This window comes from Triticum urartu, chromosome 3, assembly GCF_003073215.2.
Source record: "Triticum urartu cultivar G1812 chromosome 3, Tu2.1, whole genome shotgun sequence".
NCBI classification, from domain to species: domain Eukaryota; kingdom Viridiplantae; phylum Streptophyta; class Magnoliopsida; order Poales; family Poaceae; genus Triticum; species Triticum urartu.
In genome coordinates, this window is record NC_053024.1 from 569376819 (window position 1) to 569400793 (window position 23975).

The window sequence follows — 23975 nt, forward strand, 5'->3', positions numbered from 1 at the left end:
AGAGACCGGCTGCGCCTGGACGCCCGACGCGCGTCCCCGGCCGCGGCCACGCGCCGGCCGGCGAGGCGTCTCTTCGGCGATGGACGCGCTGCAGGTCGACACGTGGGCACCTCCCGGCGCTCCCGGAGAGCCGGCGTAGGTGGATTAGGAAATGCGGCGACGGATTAAGTAGTGCGCTCGCTTGTCTCGCGGCAGCGTCCGTGAAGGATCCAAGCTTTTGATACGGACAGGCCATACAATATTGACGGACACGTATGGAAATGGCAACGGGCTGGTCGTGAGGGCGAGATGATTGTCAGGTAGTGCCGAACAGTACCCGAGTTTGGGCAGGGGGTCGGTGGTCCTGATCGATGCACAAGCTTACTCTAGTGCAAGAGGACGCGTTGATCCAGCGTACTCCGTGAATTGGCGTGCTTATTTTACTGTGGTGCTATCCAGTTGCGTATCTTTTGGAGGAGATGGAAATTGACAAGATGGCTCTTGCAGTCCAGTGATCGAGACGAGCAACAAATTACTCTAGTCGGTCTCGGCGCCGGAGCGTGAGTGGTCCAACTGTCCAACGGGCAACGGCGACACGACACGGCCGGTCCGATCCTGCCCCGACACCACCCCTTCCGGGGAGCACGCACGTCTATATAGAGGGAGCCCGCCGCCGTCTGTCATCTCCGTCCTCGCATATGCACATTAGCTACTCATCATTCACTCACCAGTAGCGCTACTACCTTTTCGTTTGGGATTGGCTACGTGCCTGTTCCAAGTTAGGAGCACGAGCGGAGCGACGCGTGCGATCGATGAGCGAGGGCGCGCGGAACACGCGGCAGTTCCGCGGCGCGTGGAGCGGCGGCGGCGGGACGGGTGGCATTGGCAGCGCGAGCTACCGGGATGGCGACGGCGGCATTGGGTCCCCGCGCTACAGCGGCGTCAACACGGGGATCCTGGACGAGCAGGTGCTGTCGCTCGTGTTCCGCTCCATCAACTGGGACCCGCAGGCGCTCTGCACCGCGGCGAGCGTCAGCAGGCGGCTCCGCGCCGTCGCGGAGCGCGTGCTCTGGCGGGAGCTCTGCATCTCGCGCGCGCCGCGGATGGTGGCGTCGCTCACGGAGGCCGCGGGGGTCGGAGTCGGAGCCGGAGCGGCCCCGCCGCCCTCGGGGCGCATTGGCGGCGGGTGGCCGGCGCTGGCGAAGCTGCTCTCCTTCTGCTGCGGCGCCGCGGGGACGGCCGTGCCGGTGCCGGGGCACCTCACGCGGGTGTCGCGCTTCTCCAAGACCTCCGGGCGGAGCTTCCTGTCGCGGCGCTGCAGGACCGACATGCTGTACGTGTCCGACCCGTGCGAGCACGCGGTGCCCGGCGCGGACGACGACCTCGGCGCCTACCGCGGGGTGTTCCGGTGGTTCATGCGCTCGCGGACGCGGGCTTGCCTGCTGGGCCGCCAGGCCGAGCTCGACCCGCGCGTGCGCTGCCCCTACTGCGGCGCGCGCGTCTGGAACATGGTCGCCGCCAACCTCGTGCCGCGCGGCGCGTCGCGCCGGATGGGATCCGACGAGGGCCGGCTCGAGTACTACGTCTGCGTCAGCGGCCACGTCCACGGCAACTGCTGGCTCGCGCATCTCACCTCGAGTGAAGGCGAACACGACGACGACCCCGACTCCCACGACGCGTCGGAAGGTAGCAGCGGCGACGACGGCCATGTCGCCCAGTGAGCGTAGTTGGTGGGCTACCGTGTGTTCAGTTTTCCATGGATTGTCAGCAGAGGGCTGCACCATCAGCAGTGCGGCACGTAGCTAGCTAGATCACCCGATGTCTAGCTAGATCACTCGATGTAGATCAGAGGAGTACTTATTTCTAGAGAGTACCGTCTTTGCGTGCTCTGATCTCGTTTGTAGTTCATTAATATTCTGTTGCTGCTTTGCCGGCTTTGTTTTAATCTCCTATGTTTCCCTACAGGCCGATGTGATTTGACTCCAATTAGTACTCAAGTGGCCCTCTTTACTGTCAGCCAGATGTATGTACCTTTGTTAACCTAGACTAGATTACCATAGTATGCTATCTTTGGAATGCTCCACGCGTGCTCTCTCTTACTCGCACTTGATAATACACTGTACATTTTTAATGTAATGTACTACTTTAAAAAATTAGGTTATGTGCAGTAGCCCAGTTTTTTTTGGAAAGTAACATGGTTTATTCAGAAACCACAGTTTAAATAATTTAATGTGTTCAGCATCAACAAATACTGCAATTTCATAAACCATGGCACTTCCTCTCTCCTAGTATAATGTAGCCTATATAGATTTTGTAAAAATTCAAACTTTACAAACTCTGATCAAATTTCTGTAGAAATTATTTATATCTACAGTACCAAATATATATGCAATATGAAAATATGTCTCATGATATATCACATGATATGTATTTGTTGATGTTTTTTTTTTCTACAAACTTGGTCGTAGTTTGTAAAATTTGACTTTTGAAAAAAAAATATACGCACATGCACTACATTATGAAATGGAGGATATGTCGCAAATTATTTTCCAGGAAGTATTTGAAAAGAGTTCTCAACCTCTTTTGCGACAAACTGGCGTATTCATTGTCCACATATTAGAGCACTGTGATTTTGGATTGCGATGATTTTTTTATATAAGAAAATAATGTGCTGCCAGACTAGGCCTAGTAGAAGTTGTGTCAAATGTGTGTTGCTGGTTTCCCCGCAAATGGGGGCAAGTCAACAAACCGTGGTAGGAATAGGGAAACCGTGGTAGGAACAGGGAAAATTTCAGGTGCCCCCGTTCCTGGGGTGTTCCCATGCTCCAACTTCAAAACATCAATTTAAATGTTTTAAAATTTTCAGAAAAAATATGAATGCTCACAAGGAATGTGACTAAAACATCTAAAAATTTCAGGTCCAAACTCAAAATGTACATTGAGAAACAAAAAAGAAAAACTCTGATGTGAATAGTGTCAAATGTTGCTTTTGACTTTTTATGGCACTATTCACGCTAGATTTCACATTTTCGTTTCTCAATTTTCAGTTAGATTTTAGATCTGAAATTTTCAGGACTTGTAGTTACATTTCTTATAAACATTCATAAAAAATTTCAGAATTTTTTGAAACATTCAAAATTTATTTTTTTGAAGTTGGAGTATAGGGAGCACCCAAGGATGGGAGCATATGATATTTCCTCGGTAGGAGCAAATCACTGATACAATACAATATTAAAAAATAGCTGGTTGCTTTCATTCTGAACTTGCCTTTGGGCACAAGTGCGTAAACAATGCATGTCAGCGGAATCGGCAGTCTTCAAATTATGCTTTTTGAAGGCCAGCGACATCAACCCTAGTTGCCCCCGCCAAGAGAGTCAACCTTTCGACGCCGTTTTTCGGTGGCTCCCCATGCCCCCCTCCCCGTTAGCTACCTCTTGGTCGTCGGTGGTGAAGGGGGTTGCCAGATCCCGTGTGTGTGGATTGTTTTAGCTTTAGGTTTTAGAGCCTTAGTAGCTCAGGTTTTTGGATCGTCTGACGCCTTGGCTTCGGTAAAGGCAACAACTATGCTGAATAAAGAAGGTCTGGATTCTTCTCCGACGAGGTAATCTTTCTATGGCCGGTGATGGATTTGGGAACCAGTTTGTTCAAGCAGGGATATCATAACGGCGACTGAAGGAAATATGCCCTAGAGGCAATAATAAAGTTGTTATTTATATTTCCTTATGTCATGATAAATGTTTATTATTCATGCTAGAATTATATTAACCGGAAACTTAGTACAAATGTGAATACATAGACAAACAGAATGTCCCTAGTATGCCTCTACTTGACTAGCTCGTTAATCAAAGATGGTTAAATTTCCTAACCATAGACATGAGTTGTCATTTGATGAAAGAGATCACATCATTAGAGAATGATGTGATGGACAAGACCCATCCGGTAGCTTAGCATAATGATCGTTTAGTTTTATTGCTATTGCTTTCTTCATGACTTATACATGTTCCTATAACTATGAGGTTATGCAACTCCTAATACTAGAGGAACACCTTGTGTGCTATCAAACGTCACAACGTAACTGTGTGATTATAAAGATGCTCTACAGGTGTCTTCGATGATGTCTGTTGAGTTGGTATAGATCGAGATTAGGATTTGTCACTCCGTGTATCGGAGATGTATCTTTGGGCCCTCTCGGTAGTGCACATCACTATGAGCCTTGCAAGTAATGTGACTAATGAGTTAGTTACGGGATGATGCATTACGGAACGAGTAAAGAGACTTGCCGGTAACGAGATTGAACTAGGTATGATGATGCTGACGATCGAATCTCGGGCAAGTAACATACCGATGACAAAAGGAATAATGTATGTTATTATGCGGTTTGATCGATAAAGATCTTCGTAGAATATATAGGAACCAATATGAGTCACTGTTCAAGATATCTTCCGATATTCCGATAAATCGGCCGATTTATCGCTTACCAGTGTCTGATTGATAAGATATATCGGCCGATAAATCAACCGATATGACGATAAATCGGCCGATATGCCGATAAACTGGCTGATTTACCCCTTATCATGGGTCGACCGATAAGCGATATCCCCAACATTGATATGAGCATCCAGGTTCCGCTATTGGTTATTGACCGGATATGTCTATATAGTTCTCGAATCCGTAGGGTCTGCACGCTTAATGTTCGATGACGATTTGTATTATGAGTTATGTGATTTGATGACCGAAGTTTTTTCGGAGTCCCGGATGAGATCATGGACATGACGAAGAGTCTCGAAATGGTCGAGAGGTAAAGATCAATATAATGGAAGGTTATATTCGGACACCGGAATGGTTCCGAAGTGTTTTGGGTATTTTCCGAAGTACCAGGAGGTTACTGGACCCCCCCCCCCCCGAGGAAGTAATTGGCCTTAATGGGCTTTAGGGGAAAGGAGAGAAGGGCCTCAAGGGGTGGCCGCACCCCCCTGTTGGAAATATGCCCTGGAGGCAATAAAAAATGGTTATTATTATATTTCCTTATTCATGATAATTGTCTATTGTTCATGCTATAATTGTATTAACCGGAAACCGTAATACATGTGTGAATACATAGACCACAACATGTCCCTAGTAACCCTCTAGTTGACTAGCTCATTGCAATAGATGGTTATGGTTTCCTGACCATGGACATTGGATATCGTTGATAACGGGATCACATCATTAGGAGAATGATGTGATGGACAAGACCCAATCCTAAGCATAGCACAAGATTGTGTAGTTTATTTGCTAGAGCTTTTCTAATGTCAAGTATCATTTCATTAGACCATGAGATTGTGCAAATCACGGATACCGTAGGAATGCTTTGGGTGTATCAAACGTCATAACATAACTGGGTGGCTATAAAGGTGCACTACAGGTATCTCCGAAAGTGTCTGTTGGGTTGGCACGAATCGAGACTGGGATTTGTCCCTCCGTATGACGGAGAGGTATCTCTGGGCCCACTCGGTAATGCATCATCATAATGAGCTCAATGTGACTAAGGAGTTAGCCACGGGATCATGCGTTACAGAACGAGTAAAGAGACTTGCCGGTCACGAGATTGAACAAGGTATGGGGATACCGACGATCGATTCTCGGGCAAGTAACATACCGATGGACAAAGGGAATTGTATACGGGATTGATTGAATCCCCGACATCGTGGTTCATCCGATGAGATCATCATGGAACATGTGGGAACCAACATGGGTATCCAGATCCCACTATTGGTTATTGGCCGGAGAGATATCTCGGTCATGTTTGCATGGTTCCCGAACCCGTAGGGTCTACACACTTAAGGTTCGGTGACGCTAGAGTTGTAATGGGAATAGTATGTGGTTACCGAAGGTTGTTCGGAGTCCCGGATGAGATCGTGGAAATTACAAGGAACTCCGGAATGGTCCGAAGGTGAAGATTGATATATTGGACGAAGGGTATTGGAGTCAGAAATTGTTCTGGGAGTACCGGGTGACGACCAGCGTGACCGGAAGGAGTTTCGGAGGCCCCGGCAAGCGTTGGGGGGCCTTATGGGCCAAGGGGAGGGGGCACACCAGCCCACTAAGGGGCTGTGCGCCCCTCCCACCCCATCTCACGTAACCTGGAGAGGTGGGGGTGCCTCCCCTAGGGCAGCCGCCCCTTCCGGCTTGGGGGGCAAGTTTCCTAGGGGTGGGGGTGCCCAAACCCATCTAGGGTTTCCCCTGTGGCCACCGCCCCTCCCCTAGGGAAACCCTAGGGCGCCTCCTCCTCCCCCTTCCCCCTATATATAGTGATGGAGAGAAAGGGCAGCCGTACCCCTTCCCCAGGCGCAACCCCTCCCTCCTCCAACACCTCCCCCTCCTTCGTAGTGCTTGTCAAAGCCCTGCCGGAGAACCGCAAGCTCCACCACCACGCCATCGTGTTGCCGGAGCTTTCCCTCAACTTCTCCTCTCCCCTTGCTGGATCAAGGAGGAGACGTCCCCGGGCTGTACGTGTGTTGAACGCGAAGGCACCGTCTGTTCGGCGCTTAGATCGGATCTTCCGTGATTTGAATCGCCGCGAGTACGACTCCATCAACCGCGTTCTTGTAACGCTTCTGCTTAGCGATCTTCAAGCGTATGAAGATGCACTCCTTCTCTCTCGTTGCTAGTGATACGTCTCCAATGTATCTATAATTTTTGATTGTTCCATGCTATTATATTATCTGTTTTGGATGTTTAATGGGATTTAATTTACCTTTTTATATTATTTTTGGGACTAACCTACTAACCAAAGGCCCAGTGCAAATTGCTGTTTTTTTGCCTATTTCAGTGTTTCGCAGAAAAGGAATATCAAACCGAATCCAAATGGAACGAAACCTTCGGGAGAGTTATTTTTGGAACAAACGTGATCCAGGAGACTTGGAGTGGACATCAAGAAAGAAGCGAGGAGGCCACGAGGCAGGAGGGCGCGCCCAGGGGGGTAGGCGCGCCCCCCACCCTCGTGGGCCCCTCGCAGCTCCACCGACGTACTTCTTCCTCCTATATATACCCATATACCCCGAAAACATCTAGGAGCACCACGAAACCCTATTTCCATCGCCGCAACCTTCTGTACCCGTGAGATCCCATCTTGGGGCCTTTTCCGGCGCTCTGCTGATAACCCACAAGTATAGGGGATCGCAACAGTTTTCGAGGGTAGAGCATTCAACCCAAATTTATTGATTCGACACAAGGGGAGCCAAAGAATATTCTCAAGTATTAGCAGCTGAGTTTTCAATTCAACCACACCTGGAAACTTAATATCTGCAGCAAGGTATTTAGTATCAAAGTAATATGATAGTAGTGGTAACGATAGCAGAAGTAACGGTAGCAAAAGTAATATTTTTGGTGTTTTATAGCGATGATAACAATAGCAATGGAAAAGTAAATAAGCGAAGAACAATATATGGAAAGCTCGTAGGCATTGGATCGGTGATGGAGAATTATGCTGGATGCAGTTCATCATGTAACAGTCATAACATAGGGTGACATAGAACTAGCTCCAGTTCATTAATGTAATGTAGGCATGTATTCCGAATATAGTCATACGTGCTTATGGAAAAGAACTTGCATGACATTTTTTTCCTACCCTCCCGTGGCAGCGGGGTCCTATTGGAAACTAAGGGATATTAAGGCCTCCTTTTAATAGAGTACCGGACCAAAGCATTAACACATAGTGAATACATGGACTCCTCAAACTATGGTCATCACCGGTAAGTATCCCGATTATTGTAACTTCGGGGTTAACGGATCATAACACATAATAGGTGACTATAGACTTGCAAGATAGGATCAAGAACTCTCATATATTGATGAAAACATAATAGGTTCAGATCTGAAATCATGGCACTCGGGCCCTAGTGACAAGCATTAAGCATAGCAAAGTCATAGCAACAGCAATCTCAGAACATAGTGGATACTAGGGATCAAACCCTAACAAAACTAACTCGATTACATGATAAATCTCATCCAACCCATCACCGTCCAGCAAGCCTACGATGGAATTACTCACGCACGGCGGTGAGGATCATGAAATTGGTGATGGAGGAAGGTTGATGATGACGATGGCGCCGGATTCCCCTCTCCGTAGCCCCGGACGGACTCCAGATCAGCCCTCCCGAGAGAGTTTAGGGCTTGGCGGCGGCTCCGTATCGTAAAACGCGATGAATCCTTCTCTCTGATTTTTTTCTCCTTGAAAGTGAATATATGGAGTCAAGGTTGAGGTCGGTGGAGCGTCAGGGGGCCCACGAGGTAGGGGGAACGCCCAGGGGGGTAGGGCGCGCCCCCACCCTCGTGGACAGGTGGAGGCCCCCCTGACGTGGATCTTCCTTCCAGTATTTATTATATATTCCAAAATAATTCTTCATTGATTTTCAGGTCATTTCGAGAACTTTTATTTCTACAAAAAAATAACACCATGGCAATTCTGCTGAAAACAGCGTCAGTCCCGGTTAGTTCCATTCAAATCATGCAAGTTAGAGTCCAAAACAAGGGCAAAAGTGTTTGGAAAAGTAGATACGATGGAGACGTATCAACTCCCCCAAGTTTAAACCTTTGCTTGTCCTCAAGCAATTCAGTTGATAAACTGAAAGTGATAAAGAAAAACTTTTACAAACTCTGTTTGCTCTTGTTGTTGTAAATATGTAAAGCCATCATTCAAGTTTTCAGCAACGATTATGAAATAACCATAGTCACAATAACATTTAGGTCTCATGTTTACTCATATAAATGGCATAATCAAATAGCGAGCAATGATAATAAATCTTGGATGACAACACTTTCTCAAAACAATCATGATATGATATAACAAGATGGTATCTCGCTAGCCCTTTTTGAGACCACAAAACATAAATGCAGAGCACCTTTAAAGATCAAGGACTGACTAGACATTGTAATTCATGGTAAAAGAGATCCAGTCAAGTCATACTCAATGTAAACTAATAGTAAAAGAGATCCAGTCAATTCATGGTAAATGACAGCGGTGCTCTCCAACTGGTGCTTTTTAATAACAGGATGATGACTCAACATAAAAGTAAATGGATAGGCCATTCGCAGAGGGAAGCAGGGATTTGTAGAGCGCCAGAGCTCGATTTTGAAATAGATATGAATAATATTTTGAGCGGTATACTTTCATTGTCAACATAACAACCAAGAGATGACAATATCTTCCATGCTACACACATTATAGGCGGTTCCCAAACAGAATGGTAAAGTTTATACTCCCCCTCCAACTAATAACAGTCTTGGGGGAGTTTTTTTGCAATTATTTTGATTTGATTTGCATAAAGCATGGGACTGGGCATCCCGGTGACCAGCCATTTTCTCGTGAGTGAGGAGCGGAGTCCACTCCTCTTGAGAATAACCCGCCTAACATGGAAGATACAGACAACCCTAGTTGATACATGAGCTATTCGAGCATACAAAACAGATTGGCACATACAAATTTACTTGGAATGGCAGGTAGATACCGTATATAGGTAGGTATGGTGGACTCATATAGAATAACTTTGGGGTTTATGGAATTGGATGCACAAGCAGTATTCCCGCTTAGTACAGATGAAGGCTAGCAAAAGACTCGGAATCGACCAGCTAGAGAGCGACAACAGTCATGAGAATGCATTAAAATTAATCAACACCGAATGCAAGCATGAGTAAGATATAATGCACCATGAACATAAATATCATAAAGGCTATGTTGATTTTGTTTCAACTACATGCGTGAACATGTGCCAAGTGAAGTCACTCGAATCGTTCAATAGAGGATACGACCCTATCATACCACATCACAACCATTTTAATAGCATGTTGGCACGTAAGGTAAACCATTATAAGCTCCTAGCTAATTAAGAATGGCATAAGCAACTACAATCTCTAATTGTCATTGCAAATATGTTTCTTTCATAATAGGCTGAATCAGGAACGATGAACTTATCATATTTACAAAAATAAGAGAGGTCGAGTTCATACCAGCTTTTCTCATCTCAATAAGTTCATCATATAATCATCATTATTGCCTTTCACTTGCATGTAACATCCCAAATTTTCAATTTGGAATGTTATACATTAGATCATCAATGCATATCATATTTTATTTTTGCTTTTGGTTTGATTCTAGAAATTTCTACGCAACTCAAGGACCCACGGAGAGAGTTGGGGAATTCATTATTTTCATATTTGAGTTTCTCAAATTTTGAGAATAGGATCATTTGATTTTAATTATTTTATCATCAATTATTTATTTTACAAAAATATGAGAGAGGGAATAAAATGACTTTCCCAAAATAAAGAAATATTGAGGATTTAATGATAAAATCAAATAAGATTTTATTTCAGAGTTTTTCGTTATTTTATTTGAATTTAGGAAAAATGTGTGTTTTTCAAAATTGCATTTAGGCCCAAAAAAATGTTCACCTTGTGCGGCTTGATTTTAGAAGCCCGGGATAATTTATTTCAGGATTTTTGGAGTCCGTTTACTATTTCTTTTTATTTTTTCTTCTGCGCGTAATTATTAAAAAAAACGCGCACCGACCTAACCGGGCCGTGTCCGCCCGGGACTCTGGCCCGGCAGGCTTTAAAAGCCGGGGTAGCCCAGCCCCGAGCCAAACCCTAGCCCGTCGCCCCTCGAACCCCGCGCCACCGCCACCAACGCCGCCGCCCGCGCCGCCCGCCTCCCGAGGTTCGCCTCGAAATCCGTGCCGCCGTTTTTCTTTTTTTTCGAAAAACCGTTCGGTTTTTCCGTCGGTTTTTTGTCGGTTATTTAGCTTCGGTTTTTTTAATAGATCGGTTTTTACGATTTATTTATTTAGCAAGCGTTCGTCCGTCCGTTCGTTCGTTCTAGCGAACATTCGTCGTTTTTTTCTTTTTCTCGGATTAAATCCGCGATTTTTCTGATCGCGATTTCTGATCCGATTTTCGTTTTAGTATAACTTTTCGCTCTTTTATCGGAATCAGGCGATTCAAGCGCCTGGAGTTTCGACTCGAAACCCTCTATCCTTTTAACCAACTCTAACAAGTTTTTGCTACTGTAAAAATTGACTTAGATCCAGATTAGTAGAACGAAGTTGTTTTCTTTCGCCGTTTGACTTTCGTTGCTTCGTTCGATTTGATTCTTTTTGCAAACCGGAGTTCTTAAGTTGAACTTTCTGGTTAGATCTCTTATTTGACTTTTACCTATGCATTAGATGAGTGCTTATTGTATGCTTGTTTGTTTGTCTGCGGTAGAATACCCGGAGTGCGCCGCCTGTTACTTCGAATCGCTAGGTTTCGTGGATCATCAGCAAGGCAAGTAACACTTTGATCATACCTTTTCTACTACCTAGTTTTATTGCATTAGTTCAATCCTCAAACATTGCATGATTAGGATCTAATTAAATTGTTGGATGGGAAGTAGTTGAGGTAGTACCTATCACCTGCTATATTATCAAACCCTTGGGAGTTACTTCTACGTTTGCCTATTATGCCATGCTATGCTAGTAGACGTGGATTGGGTGAGTGATATCCATGACAGATGTGAGTTTGTTAATTAATGGTTTATGTAAGGTGGCAACTTAAACACACATCTGGGTGGATTGAGGTACCTGGGTATTCCAGGATTGCCTGTTTTTCTTTATGGACCGCCACCCAGGCTCAAAGGGATCATGAGACTATTCATACTAGAAACTTCCGTGTGCAGCCACAAGCTATTATGGGCTCTAGCATAGTTGACTAAGTCGTGCAAACTCTTACAGTGGTAGATTAGCAGATGTAGGGGATGTAGGTGGTACGGTCTACCCGATCGTAAGGTGCTAGCGCTTCTGAAAGACTATGTCTCGGTCATCCGTTTTCTCAAACACCTTGTAGTGCGAGAAACCAAACGGAGGCGATCGAGTATTGTAGGGAAAAGTGCGCAAACCTCCATAGAGTGTATTAAACTAATCATGATTAGCCGTGTCCCCGGTTATGGACATCTTGAGTATCTAGTGCTTGGATTATCATGTGAATCTCAACATGTTACTCTAAATTAATTTTGTTGGGTTTTTGATAATGATGATGTTTAAATGGGATTGAGGATGCTGTCAACCATTCTCAATGTTTAACAACTACCATGATAGTTAAGTAAAAATTTATTCCTTTGTAGTAGGGAAAAATTGGCTTTACGCAAAACTGTAACCATAGAGCTTTCCACCAGCCAAATATGCATATAGTATAGCTGTTTCATTCCATTACTCTCTATGTGTTACTTTGCCAGCATATTCCATGTGCTGACCCGTTTCGGGCTGCAACGTTAATATTGCAGACTTTTCAGACAACGATTAAGGAGTTTTTAGGTCGTGGTTCTATACTCAGTGATGCCGTTGGATTTGATGGACTCACTTATCTTCCAAGCCTTCCGCTGTTATCGTTATTAGATGGCCTTAAGCCATATTTATTGTAATAAGTTCTCTATTGAGACCCTCGATGTAATAAGTGTGTGATTGCTACTCTGTTATAAATCCTCCGAGTACTGTGTGGTGTCAGCATTACTGATCCAGGGATGACACCTGAGCACAAAGATCATACTGGTTGAGGTCTGGTCGCTACATTGCACGACCGAACGATGTGAATAATAATAGTGCACGTGCATTGGACTAAGCTGGAATCTGCAAGCATTCAATTCAAGAGAGAAGACAAGGTGATATGGGCTCTTTGTCAGATCAATCAATAATGCATATAAGAGTCACTCAACATTTTAATTATGGTCTTCTCGTCTCAAGCCCCAAAGAAAAGAAATAAAACTATTTACACGGGAAAGCTCCCAACAAGCAAAAGAAGAACGAGAAATCTTTTTGGTTTTATTTTTAATTACTACTACAAGCATGGAAAGTAAACTAATTAAAGGATACAAATAATTTTTTATTTTTATTAAGGTTTATTAAACACACAAGAAGAAAGCATAAAAAGGAAAATAAACTAGCATGGATAATACAATGAAAAAGTATGAGCACCGACAACTAGCATGAGTGTGTGAGCAGGAATGTAATGTCGGTGAGAAATACGTACTCCCCCAAGTTTAGGCTTTTGGCCTAAGTTGGTCTATGGCCACGGATGGCCTTGCGGATATCCAAAGTTATAGCTGGGGCCGTACTGAGATGCAGCAGCTATTGCCTCATGAGCTGCCGCTTGGAGGCAGGCCGTCTCCGTCCTCCTCTTATACTCGTCCGCCTCCTCCCTGGTTATAACATATCTCCCTTTTGCCTGAGATTCAAAGAAAGCAGGAGCAGGGAGAGCGACGTGATAGGTGCGTCGTCAGTCAAAGATTAGTCGGTACTGGAGGAACTGATCGTTCCTCTCAACAAACTAATGACGAACCATGGCCTCATAATCTAAATAAATATGAGGCAACTCAATATCATACCCACGTATGGGTATGCCAAGAAAATTAGCTAGAAGGGTTGCATAAATTCCACCAAAGAAATCTCCATGAATACGATTATTGTGCAACCTACGTGCAATGATAGCCCCCAATTTGTACTATTTATCTCCTAAAACAGCGCTTCTGAGAACGCTACGATCAGGCACACACATGTGACATGCTTCATCTTTACCATTAATGCATCTACCTACGAAGAGAGCAAAATAATGTATAGCAGGAAAATGATTGCTCCCTATGATAGCTTGTGTTATATCTCTAGATTCCCCCACAGTTATACTAGCAAGAAAATCTCTAAACTAAGATTTGGGAGGCTCACTAGTGCTGCCCCATTGTGGAAGTTTGCAAGCAGTGTTAAAATCCTCTAAGTCCATAGTATAAGAATTTTCATAAAGATCAAATAGGACAGTTTGAGAATTACATGATGATGAAAATTCAAACCTTCTCATAAAGGAATCAGTGAGGTAGTGGTATTGGCGGCACTTATCTGCCTCGAAGCTCTCAAGATCGGCATTACACACATATGCGTTAAATTCTTCCTTGATTCCTGCTCGATCCATAAATTCCTCTGAAGGCCATTCACAAGACCGCACATGAGCTTCCCTTGGTAGTTCATCATCGACATCGCGTATTGCGAGCCTGGGTCCTTGCTTCCTTGAAGGACCACCTTGGTACATTTTTCTAAACATATTTCTTCCTCTGAAAAATTTCTGAAATTTTAGTAAATTCAAAATAAAAGTGAACCAAACTCAACAAATTTGATAGCAACTACTCCCACAAGTTCCTAGAGGATATATCATGCATTAAAACTACTTTTGACCACATAAATATGTCATGCAAGCTCAAGAACAGGGTCACCTAAGTAGCAAAAATATGCAATGAATAAAGCACTAGAACAAAAACTAATTGGACCATTGGAGGAGTCACATACCAAGGAACAATCCCCCAAAGCAGTTTTGTGAATGGAGCTTTGAGCAAGGAGATCGAAAATGGCAGCAAAATGAGCTTGGACTCGGGTTTGAGCTGGCTACTGGTGTTTGTGGGAGGAAGAAGGAATCTGTGGTACCTAGAATAAGTGGAGGGGAGCCACCATGGGCCCACGAGGAAGGGGGGCGCGCCCAGGGGGGTGGGCGCGCCCTGGACCCTCATGGCCAGGTGCTTGCTCCCCCTGCTGTGTTCTAAGTGCCAGATATTCTCAAATATTCCAGAAAAAATCATATTTAAATTTCAGGGCATTTGGAGAACTTTTATTTTCAGAAAACAGACAGAAATTAATATTTTTGCTTTATTTAATATAAATAACAGAAAGTAAAAATAGGGTACAGAGAGTTGTGTTTTCTAAATTCATCCATCTCATGCTCATCAAAAGGAATCCACTAACAAGGTTGATCAAGTCTTGTTAACAAACTCATTCCGAATAACATGGAACTGGAGAATTTTCGAATAACACTAGGTTACCTCAACGGGGGTATGCACATTCCCAACAATAAGAATATCATATTTCTTCTTGACAGTAGGAAGAGGAAATTCAAAACCTCCAAAAATAATCGATGAAATTTTTCCAATAGAATTGATACTATGGACTTGAGTTTGTTTCCTCGGAAAGTGTACCGTATGCTCATTACTATTAACATGAAAAGTGACATTGCCTTTGGTGCAATCAATAATATCCCCTGCAGTATTCAAAAAGGGTCTTCCAAGAATAATAGACATATTATCGTCCTCGGGAATATCAAGAATAACAAAGTCCGTCAAAATAGTAACGTTTGCAACCACAACAGGCACATCCTCACAAATACCGACAGGTATAGTAGTTGATTTATCGGCCATTTGCAAAGATATCTCAGTAGGTGTTAACTTATTCAAATCAAGTCTACGAAATAAAGAGAGAGGCATAACACTAAAACCGGCTCCAATATCACATAAAGCAGTTTTAACATAGTTTCTTTTAATGGAGCATGGTATAGTTGGTACTCCGGGATCTCCTAGTTTCTTAGGTATTCCACCCTTAAAAGTATAATTAGCAAGCATGGTAGAAATTTCAGCTTCCGGTATCTTTCTTCTATTTGTAACAATATCTTTCATATATTTAGCATAAGGATTCATTTTGAGCATATCAGTCAAAATGTTGGGGATATAGCTACCAGGTATGACCCGCCCAGGAGGGGCCGGGTCAACCCCAATGGCGGGTTACAAAAAAAGCCCAGTAATATTCAAGGTGATAGTTTATTAAGACTTGTAGAAGGCCTAAGCCCAGAGGGGGCTTAAGGCCCAATATTGTAAACCGCCATATGTAAAGAAAGACTTGTAAAGAAAGGCATATAAAAGAAGTCACCGAGCCGGACACATTTTATGAGCCGGCCGAGACTCTGTAGGCCGCCAGGTGTCAACCCGTGTATATAAGGGGACGACCCGATGGCGAGTTAGGGACAAGAAACGAGAGATCGATAGCCAAGCTAGCGGATTCGCTCCTTGGTCATCGAAACCTAGCAATACAACATCAACTGGACTAGGCCTTACCTTCACCGTAAGGGGCCGAACCAGTATAAACCTCTTGCGTCCTTTGTCCCGATTAACCCCTTTAAGTTTCCTAGTTGCGATGGCCCTACGACTAAGTCCTTTCGCTAGGACATCTGCCATGACAATTCCATGACACAAACGCATACACAAAAAGATCGGTCTAATCATTTCAGCGAAGCGCTCAAAATCCTCATCATCCTTTTTCTTGTATAGTTTAGGAGGAAAAGGCATGGGTTTCTAAGCCCATGGTTCTCTTTCCTTACCGTGCTTCCTAGCAACAAAGTCTCTCTTATCATAACGTTGATTCTTTGATTGTGGGTTATCATTGTGATTACTAGGTTGAGCATCAACATGAACATCATTATTAACATTATCACTAGGTTCATGCTCATTACGAGATTGTGTTTCAGCATCAGAAATAGAAATATCATTGGGATTCTCAGGTGTGTCAACAACAGGTTCACTAGAAGGATGCAAAGTCCTATCATTTTTCTTTTTCTTCTTCTTAGAAGAACTAGGTGCATCAATATTATTTCTCTGAGGATCTTGCTCAATTCTCTTAGGATGGCCCTCAGGATACAAAGGTTCCTGAGTCATTTTACCACATCTAGTCATAACTCTAACATCATTATCATTCTTATTATTTAATTCATTGAGAAAATCATTCTGAGTGTAACATCCCAAATTTTCAATTTGGAATGTTATACATTAGATCATCAATGCATATCATATTTTAATTTTGCTTTGGTTTGATCCTAGAAATTTCTACGCAACTCAAGGACCCACGGAGAGAGTTGGGGAATTCATTATTTTCATATTTGAGTTTTCTCAAATTTTGAGAATAGGATCATTTGATTTTTATTATTTTATCATCAATTATTTCTATTACAAAAATATGAGAGAGGGAATAAAATGACTTTCCCAAAATAAAGAAATATTGAGGATTTAATAATAAAATCAAATTAGATTTTATTTCGGAGTTTTTCGTTATTTTATTTGAATTTAGGAAAAATGTGCGTTTTCAAAATTGGATTTAGGCCCCAAATAAATGTTCACCTTGTGCGGCTTGATTTTAGAAGCCCAGGAAAATTTATTTCGGGATTTTTAGAGTCCGTTTATTATTTATTTTTATTTATCTTCCGCGCGTAATTATTTAAAAAAAATCGAACCGACCTACTGGCCGTGTCCGACCGGGACTCCAGCCCGACTAGCCTTTATAAGTCGGCCCACCTCCGGGCCGAAACCCTAGCCCCGAGCCGCCCCAGCCCCGCTTGCGCCGCCGCCCGCTCGCGCTGCTGCCGCCGCCCGCCGCCGCCGCCCATCGCCGCCGCCTCGCCGGACGCCGCTGCCTCGCCGACCCGCCGCCCGAGGTCGCCTCAAAATCCGTGCCGCCGTTTTTTTTGAAAAACCGTTCGGTTTTCATCGGGTTTTTTTAGTTTCGGTTTTTTCTAAATAGATCGGTTTTCCGGTTTATTTATTTAGCGAGTGTTCGTCTGTTCGTTCGTTCTAGCGAACGTTCGTCGTTTTTCTTTTTCTCGGATTAAATCCGCGATTTATCTGATCGTGATTTCTGATCCGATTTTTGTTTTAGTTTAACTTTTCGCTCGTTTATCGGAATCAGGCGATTCAAGCGCCTGGAGTTTCGTCTCGAAACCCTCTATCCGTTTAACCAACTTAAACAAGTTTTAGCTACTGTAAAAATTGCCTTAGATCCAGATTAGTAGAACAAAGTTGTTTTCTTTCGCCGTTTCACTTTCGTTGCTTCGTTCGATTTGATTCTTTTTGCAAACCGGAGTTCTTAAGTTGAATTTTCTGGTTAGTTATCTTATTTGACTTTTACCTATGCATTAGATGAGTCCTTATTGTATGCTTGTTTGTTTGTCTGCGATAGAATACCCGGAGTGCGCCGCCTGTTACTTCGAATCGCTAGGTTTCGCGGATCATCAGTAAGGCAAGTAACACTTTGATCATACCTTTTCTACTACCCAGTTTTATTGCATTAGATCAAACCCTCAAACAATGCATGATTAGGATCTAATTAAATTGTGGGATGGGAAGTAGTTGAGGTAGTACCTATTACCTGTTTATTATCAAACCTTTGGGAGTTACTTCTACGTTTGCCTATTATGCCATGCTATGCTAGTAGACGTGGATTAGGTGAGTGATATCCATGACAGATGTGAGTTTGTTAATTAATGTTTTACCTAAGGTGGCAACTTAAACACACCTCTGGGTGGATTGAGGTACCTGGGTATTCCAGGATTGCCTGTTTTTCTTTTGGACCGCCACCCAGGCTTAAAGGGATCATGAGATTATTCATACTAGAAACTTCTGTGTGCAGCCACAAGCTATTATGGGCTCTAGCATAGTTGATTAAGTCGTGTGAACTCTTACAGCGGTAGACTAGCAGATGTAGGGGTTGTAGGTGGTACGGTCTACCCATCGTAAGGTGCAAACACTTCTGAAAGACTATGTCTCGGTCATCCGTTTCTCAAACACCATGTAGTGCGAGAAATCCAACAGAGGAGATCGAGTCTTGTGGGGAAAAGTGCGCAAACCTCTGCAGAGTGTATAAACTAATCATGGTTAGCCGTGTCCTCGGTTATGGACGTTTTGAGTATCTAGTACTTGGATTATCATGTGAATCTCAACATGTTACTCTAAATTAATTTTGTTGGCTGTTGTTAATGATGATGTTTAATTGGGATTGAGGATGCTGTCAACCATTCTCAATGTTTAACAACTACCATGATAGTTAAATGAATTTATTCCTTTACAGTAGGGAAAAATTGGCTTTACGCAAAACTGTAACCATAGAGCTTTCCACCAGCCAAATATGCATATAGAATAGCCGTTTCATTCCATTACTCTCTATGTGTTACATTGCCAGCATATTCCATGTGCTGACCCGTTTCGGGCTGCAACGTTAATATTGCAGACTTTTCAGACGACGATTAAGGAGTTTTTAGGTCGTGGTTCTATACTCAGTGATGCCGTTGGAGTTGATGGACTCACTTATTTTCCAAGCCTTCCGCTGTTATCGTTATTAGATGGCCTTAAGCCATATTTATAGTAATAAGATCTCTATGGAGACATTCGATGTAATAAGTTTGTGATTGCTACTCTGTTATAAATCCTCCGTGTACTGTGTGGTGTCAGCATTACTAATCCAGGGATGACACCGGAGCACAGAGATCAGACTGTTTGAGGTCTGGTCGCTACAGAGATGGTATCAGAGCACACGCTGACTGTAGGACACGACCACTAAGCTAAAGACCTAGATCACTATTCACTCTCTTCTCTTCTGACCTCTTATCTTTTCTACTCTTTAGGATGGCGGATGCTAGGAACAAGTTCACGCAACCGGATGAAGATACACCCTTTGGACGTCACTTGAAGGAAGTCACGAGATACCTGAACATAGGAGTACCAAGCTTCACCGGAACCTACAACGCCACTTTACCTGAAGAAGAGCGCTGGATGATTCAAGTTCAAGTTCCAGGAAGGACGTTCATGACAGTCACTGAGCCCATAGAGTTTTCTTTTGATGCACCAACTTGGAGTCTAGGAAAGAGCATGGCAGCTCACATCGCCATGGGACGCATTGGAGAAGTCTACCGCAATGATCTCAAGGATACTATCTACCAGATTTGTGGACGCCGAGATGAGCACTGGGAGATGATCAGCACCAGGAAGGATAGATCAATTGCAGCTTTTATCCAGGAATTAAACCAGCACATTCGACGACAGGAGAACCATATGTGCACCGACATGATAGATCTGAAGAAGGCAAGGACAAGAATCAAGGAACTGGAGGAAGTCAAGGCTACATGAGAAGATTATGAAGAAGAAATTGAAGTATTGGTGGAGAATAATGACGATCTGATCAAGAAGATCGGGATATTTATGGGAGGTCCTACCCTAGTAGAAGAAGACGAAGAACCCAAGGAGATTCACCCGGAAGACTACATCATCATCGACGACACCGACTCGGACCCAGATGATAGCGATGATGACTATGTTGATGAAGCTGGAGCAGATATCATGGAGTCTGCAATCGAAGAATATTTCTAGTAGACCACCCCAATAGTAGTAGTAGTCCACCATGTAAATATAGTAGTCCGAGCACTTTTGCGATAGTTAGATCGATTGTATGCCCTTGTTTGATTGAATGAAGTGAATTGTTTGATTTTGCCTCATGTGCATATGGGTAGTGTTTTCTCTTTAGACCCCATCTATTCTTATATCTCATCTTTTCTAAACCCTTAGATGCCTCCGAGACGTGACCCCGGATTTACCTTCCCACCGGAGCTCACTCAGTTGATCCAGCAACAGAACACATTGATGCAGTTGTTAGTCCAGAATTAGAACCAGGGGAACAACAACAACAACCCACCACCACCACCACCTGTTGATCACTTAGCCCGTTTTCTTAGGCTGAGTCCGCCGGTGTTTTCCAGTAGCACCGAGCCGATAGTAGCAGATGATTGGCTCCGCAAGACAGCTAGAGAGTTGACCACAGCAGGATGCACAGATGCGGAGAAGGTGAAGTTTGCCGCACATCAGCTTGAAGGACCCGCAGCATCATGGTGGGAGAATTTCACAGCCACTTTCCCTGTCAACACTATCACATGGGACTAGTTTCAGCAGGCTTTTCGTACTGCCCATGTTTCAGCAGGAGCTATGGCCATGAAGAAGCGAGAGTTTCGCAACTTGCGCCAAGGAGGACAGACAGTTGGCCAGTATGTGGAGGACTTTAGTAAGTTAGCACGTTATGCCCCAGATGACGTTGCTACGGATGCAGCTAAGCAGGAGAAGTTTCTGGAAGGACTGAATGATGAGTTGAGCATGCAGTTGATGGTAGCAACCTTCAACAACTACCAGGAGTTGGTAGAGCGTGCTCTTATGATTGAAGGCAAGTAGCAGCAAATTGAGAACCGCAAGATGAAGTATGGTCAAGGAAAGTACAATTCAGGAGCTCAGTAGAAGCCACGTTTTACCCCTAGATCGGGAGGACATTTTCAGCATACTCATGGAGGAGGTAGCACGCACAATCACAATGGCACCAAGAATGGTAATGGGAATGGAGGAAGCAACGGCCAGAACCGTACCAACCCATCAACCCCAGCCAAGAAAGACCTGAGCCAAGTCACTTGCTTTAAGTGTTCGAAGACCGGACATTATGCCAATGAATGTCCTGAATTACAAAATGGAAATAGCAATGGAAGCTCTGGGAAGAAGCCGAACCCTTTCAATAGGGGACAGGTGAACCACGTTAGCATGGAGGAGGTTGAAGCTCAGCCTGATGCAGTAATAGGTAAGTTTTTGGTTAAGTCATTTACTGCACTCGTTCTTTTTGATACTGGTGCATCGCATTCATACATCTCAAGGGGATTTGTGGATAAGTATAACCTGTCAACCCAAGCCCTTAGGTCACCCATGTTAGTAACCTCGCCTGGAGCAGAATATATGGCTAGTCGATGGTGTGATCGATTACCGTTAAGGATTGGTAACTATGTTTTTCCCTCAGACCTAATAGTATTGGAATCCCAAGGATTGGATGTGATATTAGGCATGGATTGGTTATCAAAGTATGAAGGGAATATTGAATGTGCTAGTAAGTCAATTTTGCTTACCACCCCAGAAGGGAGAAGGATCAAGTATGTATCCCGACATGTGCCAAAGAGGACTCAAGTAAATTGCTTAACAGGAGTTGTGCAGGAGGAAGTACCAGTGGTAAAGGAATTCCCTGATGTATTTCCAGAGGAATTGCCAGGCATGCCACTAGATAGAGACATTGAGTTTTTGATTGAGCTATTGCCAGGCACAGGGCCAATATTGAAGAGACCATATAGGATGCGTGCAAAGGATTTGGTGGAGATTAAGAAGCAAATTAAGGAGTTACTGGATAAAGGTTATATTCGCCCAAGTTCTTCGCCTTGGGGACCGCCAGTACTTCTAGTGGAGAAGAAGGATGGATCGTTAAGGATGGTTGTCGATTATCGAGGATTGAATGAAGTAACAATCAAGAACAAGTACCCACTACCGATGATCAATTATCTGTTTGATCGATTGCAAGGAGCTAAGGTATTTTCCAAGATCGATCTGCGATCAGGATACCACCAGTTGAAGATTCGAGAACAGGATATACCCAAGACGGCTTTTACCACCAGGTATGGGCTGTATGAGTATACCGTTATGTCATTTTGTCTGACTAACGCACCTGCATATTTTATGAACATGATGAAACAAGTGTTTAGGGAGTTTTTGGATAAGTTCGTCGTAGTGTTGATTGATGATATCCTGGTTTACTCAAAGAATGAAGAGGAGAATAAGGAGCATTTGCGTTTGGTACTTGGTAAGCTCAGGGAACATCAATTATATGCGAAGTTTAGCAAATGTGAGTTTTGGTTGAAGGAAGTAGGATTCCTCGGACACGTTATATCCGGAGAAGGAATAGCAGTAGATCCCACTAAAGTTGATACCGTGACCAAGTGGGAAGCACCAACCACGGTTGGAGAGATACGGAGTTTTCTTGGACTCGCAGGATACTACCGGAGATTCATTGAGAATTTCTCCAAGATTGCAAAGCCTATGCCGGAGTTATTAAAGAAGGATACCAAGTTCAAATGGACTGAGGAATGTGAGGCTAGTTTCCAGGAGTTGATGAAACGCTTTGTTACTTCACCAGTGTTGATTTTGCCAGATCAGACCAAGGATTATGAGGTGTATTGCGACGCTTCACGTCGAGGACTTGGAGCAGTGCTTATGCGGGAAGGGAGAGTTGTTTCATATGCCTCAAGACAGCTTAAGCCTCATGAGTTGAATTATGCTACGCATGATTTGGAGTTAGCAGCCGTAGTGCATGCATTGAAGACTTGGAGACATTTTCTGATTGGAAACCATTGCGAGGTGTATACGGATCATAAGAGTTTGAAATACATTTTCACACAGAAGGAGTTGAATCTCAGACAAAGGAGATGGTTGGAGCTCATCAAGGATTATGATATGAGATTGCATTACCATCCCGGAAAGGCTAATGTAGTAGCTGACGCATTAAGCCGTAAGAGCCATGTCAATACATTAATGACGGGAGAAATCCCATGGGAGTTAGCTGAAAATCTTCGAGAGTTATGCTTAGAAATAGTCCCGAGAGGCTATGTAGCAGCATTAGAGATTCAGTCTACATTGATGGATCAAATCAGAGAAGCCCAAAGGACTGACAAGGAGATTGCTTCTATTATGGGGAAACTTAGCAAAGGAAAGGCTAAGGGATTTCGTGAGGATGAGCATGATACGCTATGGTTTGAAGACCGTGTTTACGTGCCCAATGACCCAGAGATCAGGAAGTTGATACTGCAAGAGGCACATGATTCACCATATTCGATTCACCCAGGAAATACCAAGATGTATTTGGATTTGAAGGATATTTTCTGGTGGACCAGAATGAAGAAGGATATTGCGAAGTACGTAGCTGTTTGTGATGTATGTCAGAAAGTGAAGGCAGAGCATCAGAAGCCAGCAGGATTGCTACAACCATTGCCGATACCCGAATGGAAGTGGGATAAGCTAGGCATGGATTTTATTACAGGATTTCCCAGAACACGTTCAGGATATGACTCGATTTGGGTTGTAGTCGATCGTTTGACAAAGGTAGCTCATTTCATCCTGGTAAAGACCACTTACACCAGTGCTAAGTTGGCAAAGATATACATGACCATGATAGTATGTCTGCATGGAGTTCCGAGGAGTATCATATCAGATAGAGGAACCCAGTTTACCGCAAAGTTCTGGAAGCAGTTGCATGAAACCTTGGGAACCAGGCTAGAATTCAGTACAGCTTTTCATCCACAGACAGATGGACAGACCGAGAGAGTGAATCAGATTTTGGAGGATATGATGAGAGCTTGTGCGTTAGATTATGGATCTAGTTGGGATGAAAATTTGCCATATGCAGAGTTCTCTTACAACAAAAGTTACCAAACCAGTTTAAAGATGGCCCCTTTCGAAGCCTTGTATGGAAGGAGGTGCAGGACACCGTTGTCATGGGACGAAGTTGGAGACCGCC

At 43.9% G+C, this 23975-nt stretch overlaps 1 protein-coding gene across 1 annotated transcript; it reads left to right on the forward strand.

Annotated features, from left to right (window-relative positions):
- Window positions 1-649: 649 nt before the first annotated feature.
- Window positions 650-1982, forward strand: LOC125548733 (EID1-like F-box protein 3). The gene has a single exon (XM_048712283.1). It carries the CDS (start codon window positions 792-794, stop codon window positions 1698-1700), a length of 909 nt encoding a protein of 302 aa, XP_048568240.1. The 5' UTR covers window positions 650-791; the 3' UTR covers window positions 1701-1982.
- The last annotated feature ends 21993 nt before the right edge of the window (window positions 1983-23975 follow it).

Coding starts and splice junctions, on each gene's coding strand:
- LOC125548733 (XM_048712283.1), top strand. CDS start 792: ATGAGCGAGGGCGCGCGGAACACGCGGCAGTTCCGCGGCGCGTGGAGC.